Here is an 11137-nt window from a genome sequence, read left to right on the forward strand (position 1 = left end):
CGCCTATTCATTGCCTTTTACATGCTCTCAAGAAACTGCCAATGGTCTTTTAGCGCATGTAGGCCTGGCAGGATGGGTGCAGGGGGACTATAGAAATGCATTTTATTGGAAATGTATTCAAAGACATAACAAAATTGAATGTAGGTTAAAATTAATCAAGGTCGCTATTTAAAAATAATGTTTTGCAGCCTTATTGTGTACTGTAGTGTGTCGCTGCAGTATATAAAGAGGATAAATACAACATAATCTTGCTGCTTTCTGACTTGGTTCACACTGTTGCTTTTGTGCACAACTATGGCTTACACTTCAAGTTGTAATAATAATGTTGCAGGTAACAAAGGCGCTCTGTTTAAGGTACAACTCTCCTAAGAAAAAAGAAAGTAGGAGAGAATGACAAGGAGAGAAAAGAGAAGAGAAGGACACACATAATAGCATAAAAGGTGAGCATGGCATCAAGAGAAATATTGTGAAAATGTACATTGATACATTGGGTTCAGGAGGGCTGTCTCTCCAGACACGGGCTAAAAAGCGACTGACTGGCCCAGTTCTGTCACTTGTATGCTGGACGTGAATCTCTGGCTTGTAAAGTCACATTGGGGATTACAAGACGCCTCTGTTGTGTTTCTCTTAGATGACGAACAAAACGCTCTCTCTCTTTCTTCTTTAGACATGACGGCGCTAAAACCCTCTGTTGTTTTTGCTTCCCACGAACAAACAAAGACATTAGCGTGTCTTCAAGCAGCCTGCCTTGTCCCACATGGCCAGACATAGGGATGAAGGTCTACTGTGGACAAAATTAATTAACCAACTAAGCTTACTTTGTGTTTACAACGTGTGGGAAGTTGCAAAAGGCTTAAATACATGGATGTGTTTGGTGTGGCAGAACTATTTTTACCATTCTAAGGCAATGATCAAATTTCATGGTGGAAACAGGACCGGACTCTATGATGAAAACCATTTAGTACTACAAGGTCAACTTTCACCCACGGGGACCAGCTAATGCAGGGGTGTCAAAGTCAAATGGACGGAGGGCCAAATAAAAAATTTAGCTACAAGCCGAGGGCCGGACTGTTCGAATGTTCATTGAAAAATTTTTAAATGACGCATATAGTCTAGTGAACCTAATTGAACCTACTGAAAACCTAACAAATATATTCCAATATGATCAGATAAATAAAGCAATATTTTCTTATGGCTCTGTCAGTAATCTTTAATTTTCAACAGACACAAAAGACAAATTTCCTTTATATAAAAATCCCCATAACATGAACATTAAATGAAAGAAACCGGTATTCAAGGCACCATCAGTAGCCTATATTTTCTATTTTAGCAAAAGTGGGCTAAATTTACTTCAAAGAAAAAAACAATAATAGCAATTTTCTATCATCCACTCAACTGAAATATTTTTCAAATATAATTAAATTGAAATACAATAAAATAAAGTGCAAAAATCTATAAATCAAAAACAACACTTTGTTTAAGGAGAAGTAACATGCAGTGAAAACAAATATTAAACTTTAACTTTTAAACTTGAATTGAGTAAAAACTCTAAATATGTGATTGCACAGTAATGTTCACATTAAACCCCCCTCCTCCCTCCGTGGGAGGGAGGCGAGTTGGGTGCCCGAAACCCCCCGCTGGTTTCGGCCCGCCCCTTGGCGCGCGTGGCACGGCGGGCTCCGCGACCCGACGGCTGGCCCTCGTGGCTTGACGGCGGGCGCGTCCCGACGGGCCGCGCGTAGGGGTCAAACGCAGAAGTCTCAGGGCCTCGTGGTGAGGGGGTGGCCTGCGGGTTTCGGCCCGCTTGACCCCCCCGCTCCGCTTGGCGCGCGCGGCACATGACGGGTTCCGCCACCGACGCTCGGGCTGCAGCCCGACGGTGGTGCGGGCCCGGCGGTGACGCGCGGTTCGGGGAAACAAAGCAGAAGTCTCAGGGCCTCGGGGCCGGGTTTCGGCCCGCCCCCTTGGCGCGCGTGGCACGGCGGGCTCCGCGACTGACGGCCGGGCTGCAGCCCTTCGGCCGGCAGGCGCGTCCCGGCGGGCCGCTCGCCCCCTTTCGGAACCTTGGACCGGCATCCGCTTGGTGCGTGTAAAAGATCTGCGGTCTGCGGGCCGGTTCTAATAATAAATCAAGATCATCCCAAGGGCCGTAAAAAACCTTCTCGCGGGCCGGATATGGCCCGCGGGCCTTGACTCTGACATATGTGAGCTAATGTCTTCTCTTGCTGTTCACCTACTAGCCAGCGAGGGGAGCTGTGATCATGTGATTATTTGTCTTTTTTTTCCCTCACTTTTTTCAAGCCCAACCTAGCTTGTGAGAGTCACCTAATTGTGCACTTTGCTGACAGATACATTACGTTCCCGCACAAAGAAACAACAACAGAAATGGACAGCTGCAAAAATAAACCCCCGTCGGATTCTTTACGCCTGTGATTGCAGGGTGACGTGTTGCTATCCCCTATTGGACGAGAAGTACACTGTAAACCCGAATGCTCAAAATAATTAATTAGAATAAGTAGTGTAAACTAAAAAGTTGTTAAAAGTTGTACTTACTTAAAAATGTTGAGTGTGAGTAGCATTTTCCTTCTTTTTAGGTTTATTACAATTGTTATTTTTAATTAATATTAACTTGTTTGCAGATTATGTAACTGCTACTTAAAATAATTAACTAAAAGTTACTTAAAACTCAGTGGATTAAACATAATTGTGTCTTATTTTGAAAGAACAAATCAATAAATCAAATCAAGAATAAATGAAGAATTAATCAATTGCAGTATAGCTTTGTATTGTTATACTCTGTGCGTGTATGTACAGTATATATACACATTCTTACATGCGCGCATGCATGCACGCACGCACACACGCACACACACACACACACACACACACACACACACACACACACACACACACACAGAGGAAGTGATTTTATTTTGTAGCATTTGCGTGCACTTCCTCTTCAGGCAGTAGACACGAGGAGGAACATTTTTCAGTTGGCTTAATTGGTAAGTTTAATTCAATTATAATTTAAAAGTACATTTAAGATAAACTCCAAACATTTATGATCTGATATTCTCAGATATTTGAGTTTATGAACTCAAAAAATATGTGGCCTCACTTTTTTTTAGTTCTGCTTACTTATTCGGGTTTACAGTGTCGGGAGCAATGTTAACAGCATGGGCGAAATAATGTAGAGCAGATTGAAGTGAAGGTCATAGGTGAACCGCATCCCTGCCCTGGCAACATTCCTTGTTGGTATTTTCAATTTTGCACATATTGGGTATTATGGTGTGTTACTGCTGTTAATGCATCTATATGGTATAAAGCAAGTATCTTATCAAGTGATGTATGTTAAACCTAAGGTTAATCGTTTTCCATTTAAAGTGAATAAATGTATGATTAAAGGATGAATCAACAAAGTTTTGGATTTAAAATGCCATTAAAGAGTAATCCAATATAGATATGAGTTATGCAATGCCTTGAATTTAAAGGAGCAGACACTCATTTGCCTCATTATAGCACACTCGGCGGGTAGGTGTCTCGCTTAATGCCGCAAATCTTTTAAAATCATGTCGGCTTTCAAAACTCATTAGTCCCGTCTCACTCTGCTGGTCACACACGGGAGCCACGCAGCGCTGCATGGTTGACCCACAATCTGCAAAACATGCCTTTGAGTGTCCTTGTCCTTAGACCAGCAGCTTGGCAAACCTGCCTGAGATGGGAGGCTTCGTTCTCGTGTCCGAAAACTTCACCATTGGGTGTTTTTGCTTTTCACTGCACGCATGGACGTCAGCCCATATTTTGGCATTCAGGAGCTGCCCGAGCTTGCCATTATTAGCTCTGACAAGCCATTCGTTCCAATTACAATTAGCCTCCAAAATGTGAGCTAGTAAGCACGGCGAGTGTAAGTAAAATTGATTGTGTCTCACAGCCGCACTCTGCAACTGCCAAGTGATGAGCTCAGCGGCCGATAGATGTGCCTTATTTGCCACACACACACTTTACCTGTGCATGTTAATACTATGCAAGGCTTAATGATTGTTAACGAGTCCCATGGTTAGTGCACAGTATCATTATGTGGCAAAATGGAAAGCTCTGTCTAATTTAGTGACCTATTTAAAGGACAGCAAACCCTATTTGGTAACGTTGCTAGAGTAAAAATAAGAACGATAATAAATATGGTGTATAAAAGAAAAACAATTTATATGACCTCATTATCATCATTAATACATTTACATATTACTTTTAGTTGAAGGGGATCTATGGTGATTTCAATATTTTCTGACTTACAACAGTCTTAGATACTTGTTTTAAAAAATGCTAAAGCATCAAATCATAAAGTTCATGCATTTAGGCATGAGCTTGCATGTAGTTTTGTATGCCTATATTCACGTGGTTATGTGGTCTGACTACGTTGTGACTTCACTGCAAGGTGGAAGTCCTTATTTAGACATCAAGTCAAGCTCCTTCAGGCCGTGAGGATACACAAAACAGAAAATATTATTTAATAGTTTTATAAATGCTGCTAAACTTCATAAATGCACTCTGTAACGATGTGCAGGTGTACCTAATGTTGTGGCGGGATGAATCGATGTAATATAATAAAGTTTATTTTTGACCGTGTCTACAAAAAAAATGGGTGACGACTTCAACATATATAAGAGTGTACATTTTCAAAATTCTAATTATGATACTTTTTGAAAGGTGGGGCGTGGTTTCATTTGCAAGGCTGGGAACGCTCCCAGAATCGAACATCTTGCAGACAGACTAAAAAACCTAGTTATAAAAGTGATTGTGTTACGGTTCAAACACCTGCGGCCTTTCACTCTGCACCTCGGGACACGCCCACGGGCGTTCCTCACTCTGCAATCAACACATCTGACGCTGATGAGTCTCCTGCCTTCATAAGCCAGCGTGTCCTGCGTTCCAGTGCCAGAATGTAGCTACTTGTACCTGTGCAGTAAGCCTTACACGTCTCTCGCTTCCTTGATCATGCGCTTCCTCACTCTTTGTGTTTCCCCTCCATTGTGCTCATCGTCTCTTGTCCTGTGTCGTCATCCAGCAGCCCTTCAGCATCCCCTGGTTTCGAGCTATGTGTCTCGTCTCCCTGGATCCCCTCTGGACTCTCTGCTGCCTTCCTGGATCTCGACCTCACGCCTGCCCTCGGACAACAACGCCTCGCTCCAGCCCCTGACCTACGGCCTGTCCCTGGACCTCTGAGCCTGCCTTGCCTTTTCTGGACTTCCGCACCGATTTCAACACGCACCTTCAACACCACCTGGTAACACTCCTCATATAATCGTCACACCGTATACATTTGGTTTAATCGCACACTTCATTTACATATATATATATATATATATTTCAATAAACACGCTGCAAGCTAACGACGTCCCTGCCTCCGTGCCGTCAACTTTTCTTACTGTACCGTTACAGATTGTTGAGCAAAATTTATATTAAAGCATAATATGTATTACTTAGACCTTAATGAAGTGTGTTAAATGTAGATCAGAGCCTTCATAGGTCCCTTTTCTAAGGCTTTGCAATATGTTTTAATCAATTTATGTGATTCAATGATAGGCTATACAAAGGATTAAAGAGCCTTGAAAATGACAGCAGAACATTTTCAGTGAGGGAAGTGAAATAAATAAGGAAAGAAGAAAGAAACCTGTCGATAGTATACCATCAACCTTTGAAAATTGAGATTTGAGTGGTAGACACAGAGAAGATCAAATATACGCTGCAGACATGTGGCACTCCAGCTAGAAGAAGTTAGAAAGTAGTAAATCCAACAGCGGCAGATTTTCCTTTACCTGGCGCAGGTTGCGGGTGACGCGGACATCGTGCCAGGCGTTGTCGTTGAACTTTCCGTTAACCGGCTCCACCAGGGCCTCGAAGGCCCCGGAGCCCAGATTGATGACCAGCCAGACGGCGCCGCTCTTCAGCGACAGATTGACATAGTCGGCCGACTTGCCCGTGTGCAGCATGAGGCCGTTGCGCTGCAGCGTGCGGAAGGACAGTGTGATCTCGTCTGTGCTGCTCTGGATGGGCGTCAGTGACAGGTCGTAGCAGAAGAACTCGTTGCCCTTGAAGGTCGCTACGGACTCCTCCTTTCCTGTGAAGAGAACACCAAACCAGAGATAAGTGATCCTCAACAACTTTTTTTACAGAACACTTTTTGCAACACAACAGACTCCACATGTAGTTCCACAGAAGTACTTGTGATGCTTGATTTGTAACGGCTGACTTTATGGTCCGTAGCGGCCATATATCTTCTCCCTTAGTTCCCCTAGCCTACTAATTAAGTTTGATTAGTTTGGGGTGCTTTTAGCTCAGTTAAAGTCAACAACATGGGTCTCAAACCAAATACCCTGATAACAGGATTCTTAAATGAGCTAGCAGGGCAACATGGGCATGGATACAGGACCAAACATCAAAAAACAAAAACACACTTGGCAGCACGTTTTCTGATCAAATACTGCAAAAATGAAAGCAATTCGCTGCGGTATTGACTGCAGTGCAATAATACAACAAAATGTCTCAATCCGCACCGAAGTTTCACGCTACAAAATTACTTTCAGAGAATAAATCGCCAAATTATTCAGCAGCGTTTCATCTGTGAGACAAATTGATTTGCATCCGAGCATAGAAGAATACAAGACAGACTACATCAGGGAAAGGGTGACGTGAGGTAACTACATAATGTTAGAAGGAGAGGGGGGTGGGGGGCATAGGGTCTAGGAAACCCAAACAAGTCTGACACACTCCAGACATGTCAAGAAGCAGCATGGGGAGGACAGTGACAAGTCAATGACAGGAGCCAGTGGGCATGGGGCGACATGTGGATGCCCTTTTACGTTGCATTTGCATCCAATCTATTTGTCTTGATAGCGATCCAAATCAAATGTTTTTCTCTCAGCATGATCTGAAGTGACACTGGGCTTCCTCTGTTTGTTTGGAGCACACAAACCCACCCTCCCATTTGGTGCCACCGCCTCGGCCTCCCTGCAGGGCCCTCAGGCAACATGCACCAAAATGAGAATAAACCACCAAGAGGCCAGCGTACAGGTGGCGGATCATCAAATCTGCTTCATCCTGAAGTTCCATTGCAGAAAAATCACCTCCGAGACCTCGCTGGATTTCCCAAGCGGGGTTTCTCTGGGGTGGCTGTCCAAAGATGGCGGTGCAAGTCTCGGATAATTCCGCCACCATTTATTGTACTTATGCACTTTCAGGTAGGAAGGTTAAAGACAAGCCAGGCCCACTAAAGAGAGCGATGACGATACCATTTCATCATTGACTGTAGAAGAAGGCAAACACACAAACGACACGAGCGCATGCGATCACATCCACGTCTTAAGATGGGCGAGAAGGAGAAACACACATTTAAAGGCGCAATTTCTCCCGAAATTGACATTTTCAGCAATCTCAAGTGAAGTGTGAACTGACACATAAAATAGTCATTAAAGGAGGAACCGAACAAGATGGAGGGGCGGCGGGGACGAAAAGAAAGCAATTCTCCCCCAAGAGAAGCTTTGTGGCAATGCTTACGCAGGGAGCACAAAAGCAGCAATTTTCAATTTTATATTAGCGACGTATGTTAACAGCGAGCGGCCAGTCATTGCCTCTTTGAGCTGACTGCACACTTTCTCTGGTGTACGCCTCGTTAATAAACATAAACACACAGCCCAAAAGGACAAGGCAAGGGTGGCTTGCTCAGATGTTATTTCCTGTGCCAAGGAAGTTGTGTCCTTCTGCACCTCTTTAACTGTTCAATAGTGAGCAGGATTATGTATAAATCATATTATAGATCAGAGGTCCCCAAAGCTTTTGACTCGGGGGGGCCACATTGGGTTAAACAAATTAAGCTGTGTAACCAAATATTAACATTGCTGTATGTACACTTTTGACCCAGCAGATTTGGTCACATTTTCATTAGACCCATAATAAATACATAAAAGAACCAAACTTCATGAATGTTTTTTGTGACCAACAAGTATGTGCTCCAATCACTCTATCACAAAAAAATAAGAGTTGTATAAATTATTGGAAACTCAAGACAGCCATGACATTAATCCAATAATTTCTACAACTATAGAGTGATTAGAGCACATACTTGTTGGGCACAAAAAAAATTCATGTAGTTTGGTTCTTTTATGAATTTATCATGGGTCTACTGAAAATGTGACTACATCTGCTGGGTCAAAAGTATACATACAGCAATGTTAATATTTGGTTACATGTCCCTTGGCAAGTTTCACTGCAATAAGGCGCTTTTGGTAGCCATCCACAAGCTTCTGGCAAGCTTCAGGTTGAATTTTTGACCACTCCTCTTGACAAAAATGGTGCAGTTCAGCTAAATGTGTTGGTTTTCTGACATGGACTTGTTTCTTCAGCATTGTCCACACGTTTAAGTCAGGACTTTGGGAAGGCCATTCTAAAACCTTTATTCTAGCCTGATTTAGCCATTCCTTTACCACTTTTGACATGTGTTTGGGGCCATTGTCCTGTTGGAACACCCAACTGCGCCCAAGACCCAACCTCCGGGCTGATGATTTTAGGTTGTCCTGAAAAATTTGGAGGTAATCCTCCTTTTTCATTGTCCCATTTACTCTCTGTAAAGCACCAGTTCCATTGGCAGCAAAACAGGCCCAGAGTATAATACTACCACCACCATGCTTGAAGGTAGGGATGGTGTTCGTGAGATTAAAGGCCTCATCTTTTATCATCCAAACATATTGCTGGGTATTGTGGCCAAACAGCTCAATTTTTGTTTCATCTGACATCATATGGACAAAGATAAGACCTTCTGGATGAAAGTTCTGAGGGCAGATCGAGAGAATGCCAAGAGTGTGCAAAGCAGTATATATATATATATATACATATTAGGGGTGTGGGAAAAAATCGATTCGAATTCGAATCGCGATTCTCACGTTGTGCGATTCAGAATCGATTCTCATTTTTTTAAAAATCGCTTTTTTTTTTTTTTTTTTTGATTAATCAATCCAACAAAACAATACACAGCAATACCATAACAATGCAATCCAATTCCAAAACCAAACCCGACCCAGCAACACTCAGAACTGCAATAAACAGAGCAATTGAGAGGAGACACAAACACGACACAGAACAAACCAAAAGTAGTGAAACAAAAATGAATATTATCAACACCAGTATCAATATCAGTTACAATTTCAACATAGCAGTGATTAAAAATCCCTCATTGACATTATCATTAGACATTTATAAAAAAAAAATTAAAAAAGAACAATAGTGTCACAGTGGCTTACACTTGCATCGCATCTCATAAGCTTGACGACACACTGTGTCCAATATTTTCACAAAGATAAAATAAGTCATATTTTCTGTTCATTTAATAGTTAAAACAAATTTACATTATTGCAATCAGTTGATAAAACATTGTCCTTTATAATTATAAAAGCTTTTTACAAAAATCTACTACTCTGCTTGCATTTCAGCTAGGGGTGTGGGAAAAAATCGATTCGAATTCAAATTGCCATTCTCACGTTGTATGATTCAGTATCAATTCTCATTTTTCAAAAACCAATTTTCTTCCCCCGCTCCCGGCAATGTGTATGTGCCTTCTGGGCTACCTTAGGTATTGCGCAATAAGCAACGTTGCTACCTGGTGGCTAGCTAGTACTAAGGGGAGTGTACGGCGTAGTGTTGTTGTGTTGCTGCTAAAATGCAGTTAAAAGAAAAAGACACAGAGCAGCCTAAAGAAATACAACCGCCTCCGCGGGCTTTGAAAGCAAACGTTTGGAGACACATTGGATTTTACCGTGGCAAGTGTCAGGGTTGTCCATGACAGTTTGGCTATGTCTTAGTTTTTCCTCTGCGTTTGTCTTTGTTTCCTGTCTTTAGTTCCTGTCAGCACTCTTATTTTGGTTATTTCCTGATTGTCCTCCCTGAGTGCTTTTTCCCCTCAGCTGTGGCTGATTGGCACGTGGCCACACCTGGTGCCAATCAGCCAGCTGCCATTTAAACCTGTCCTGCCCTCCAGTCACTGCTGGATTATTGTCACTTCTACCTGTCACTATTTGTCGTTGTAGCTCTGTCTACTTTTGTCCACTCCGCTCAAGTCATAGTTCCTTCGTGTCACAGTAAGTGTTTTTGTTTCTTGTTCACAGTTAGCCTTTGTGCTATTTTAGTTCATAGCCTAGTTTGTTCTCCGCCTTGTGCGCGCCTTTTGTTTGTACCATTTTTGTTTGTTTTTTGCTATAGTGTTTAATTAAATCATGTTTTCCTGTTCAATGCCTGCCATCATCTCTGCATCTTGGGGTTCGTCACCAAAAAACGTTGACAGAATAATCCAGCCTAAAACGAACCTCGCAGAGATGTCCATGACGGAGAGGCTTAACAAAGCTTTAGAACTAATGGCTAATTTGAAAAGAAGTTTGGCCGCTTTTCAAGCCCTCTCCTACCCACCCCTGTCGTCTGTGGGCCTATCTGGGGACGTCTGGGATCCGTCCCTTGGGGGTGGGGGGGCTATGAGTAGCTGTGCAGCTGGGGAGGCACAGCTACTCACTGCAACAGACGATGCCATCCTCTCCGGTGGACCAGCAGACGCCACCACCCTCTCCGGTGGGCCAGCAGGGGTCTCCACCACCCTCTCCGGTGGGCCAGCAGGGGTCTCCACCGCCCTCTCTGGTGGGCCAGCAGGGGTCTCTACCGCCCTCTCCGGTGGGCCAGCAGGGGTCTCCACCACCCTCTCCGGTGGACCAGCAGGGGTCTCCACCACCCTCTCCGGTGGGCCAGCAGCAGAGGGCGCCACCGCCATGCACTCCGGTGGGCCAGCAGCAGAGGGCGCCACCGCCATGCACTCCGGTGGGCCAGCAGCAGAGGGCGCCACCGCCATGCACTCCGGTGGGCCAGCAGCAGAGGGCGCCACCGCCATGCACTCCGGTGGGCCAGCAGCAGAGGGCGCCACCGCCATCCTTCCCGGTGGGCCAGCAGAGGGCGCCGCCACCATCGTCTCCGGTGGGTCCTCCCACGCCGGCGGTCGAGCCGCCTCGCCAATTGCGGCGCCGTTCAACACGCCGTCGCCACCTGACTCTTCCCCGCTGGTTGCGGGGACACTTGGCCTGGCGGCCCACCTCCTTGTCCTCCCTCCACC

The 11137-nt window shown here is 44.3% G+C and overlaps 1 protein-coding gene across 13 annotated transcripts in view; it reads right to left on the bottom strand.

Moving 5' to 3' along the window:
* LOC133661820 (neurexin-2-like) overlaps positions 1–11137 on the bottom strand; it is a 957097-nt gene that overhangs the window by 491082 nt on the left and 454878 nt on the right. For all 13 annotated transcript variants that reach the window (XM_062065342.1, XM_062065337.1, XM_062065335.1 and 10 more), the window contains one exon: positions 5814–6115. In XM_062065342.1, coding sequence (XP_061921326.1) covers positions 5814–6115 — 302 coding nt within the window. The remainder of the gene's footprint in view (positions 1–5813; positions 6116–11137) is intronic.

Source organism: Entelurus aequoreus, linkage group LG12 (assembly GCF_033978785.1).
Source record: "Entelurus aequoreus isolate RoL-2023_Sb linkage group LG12, RoL_Eaeq_v1.1, whole genome shotgun sequence".
NCBI lineage: Eukaryota > Metazoa > Chordata > Actinopteri > Syngnathiformes > Syngnathidae > Entelurus > Entelurus aequoreus.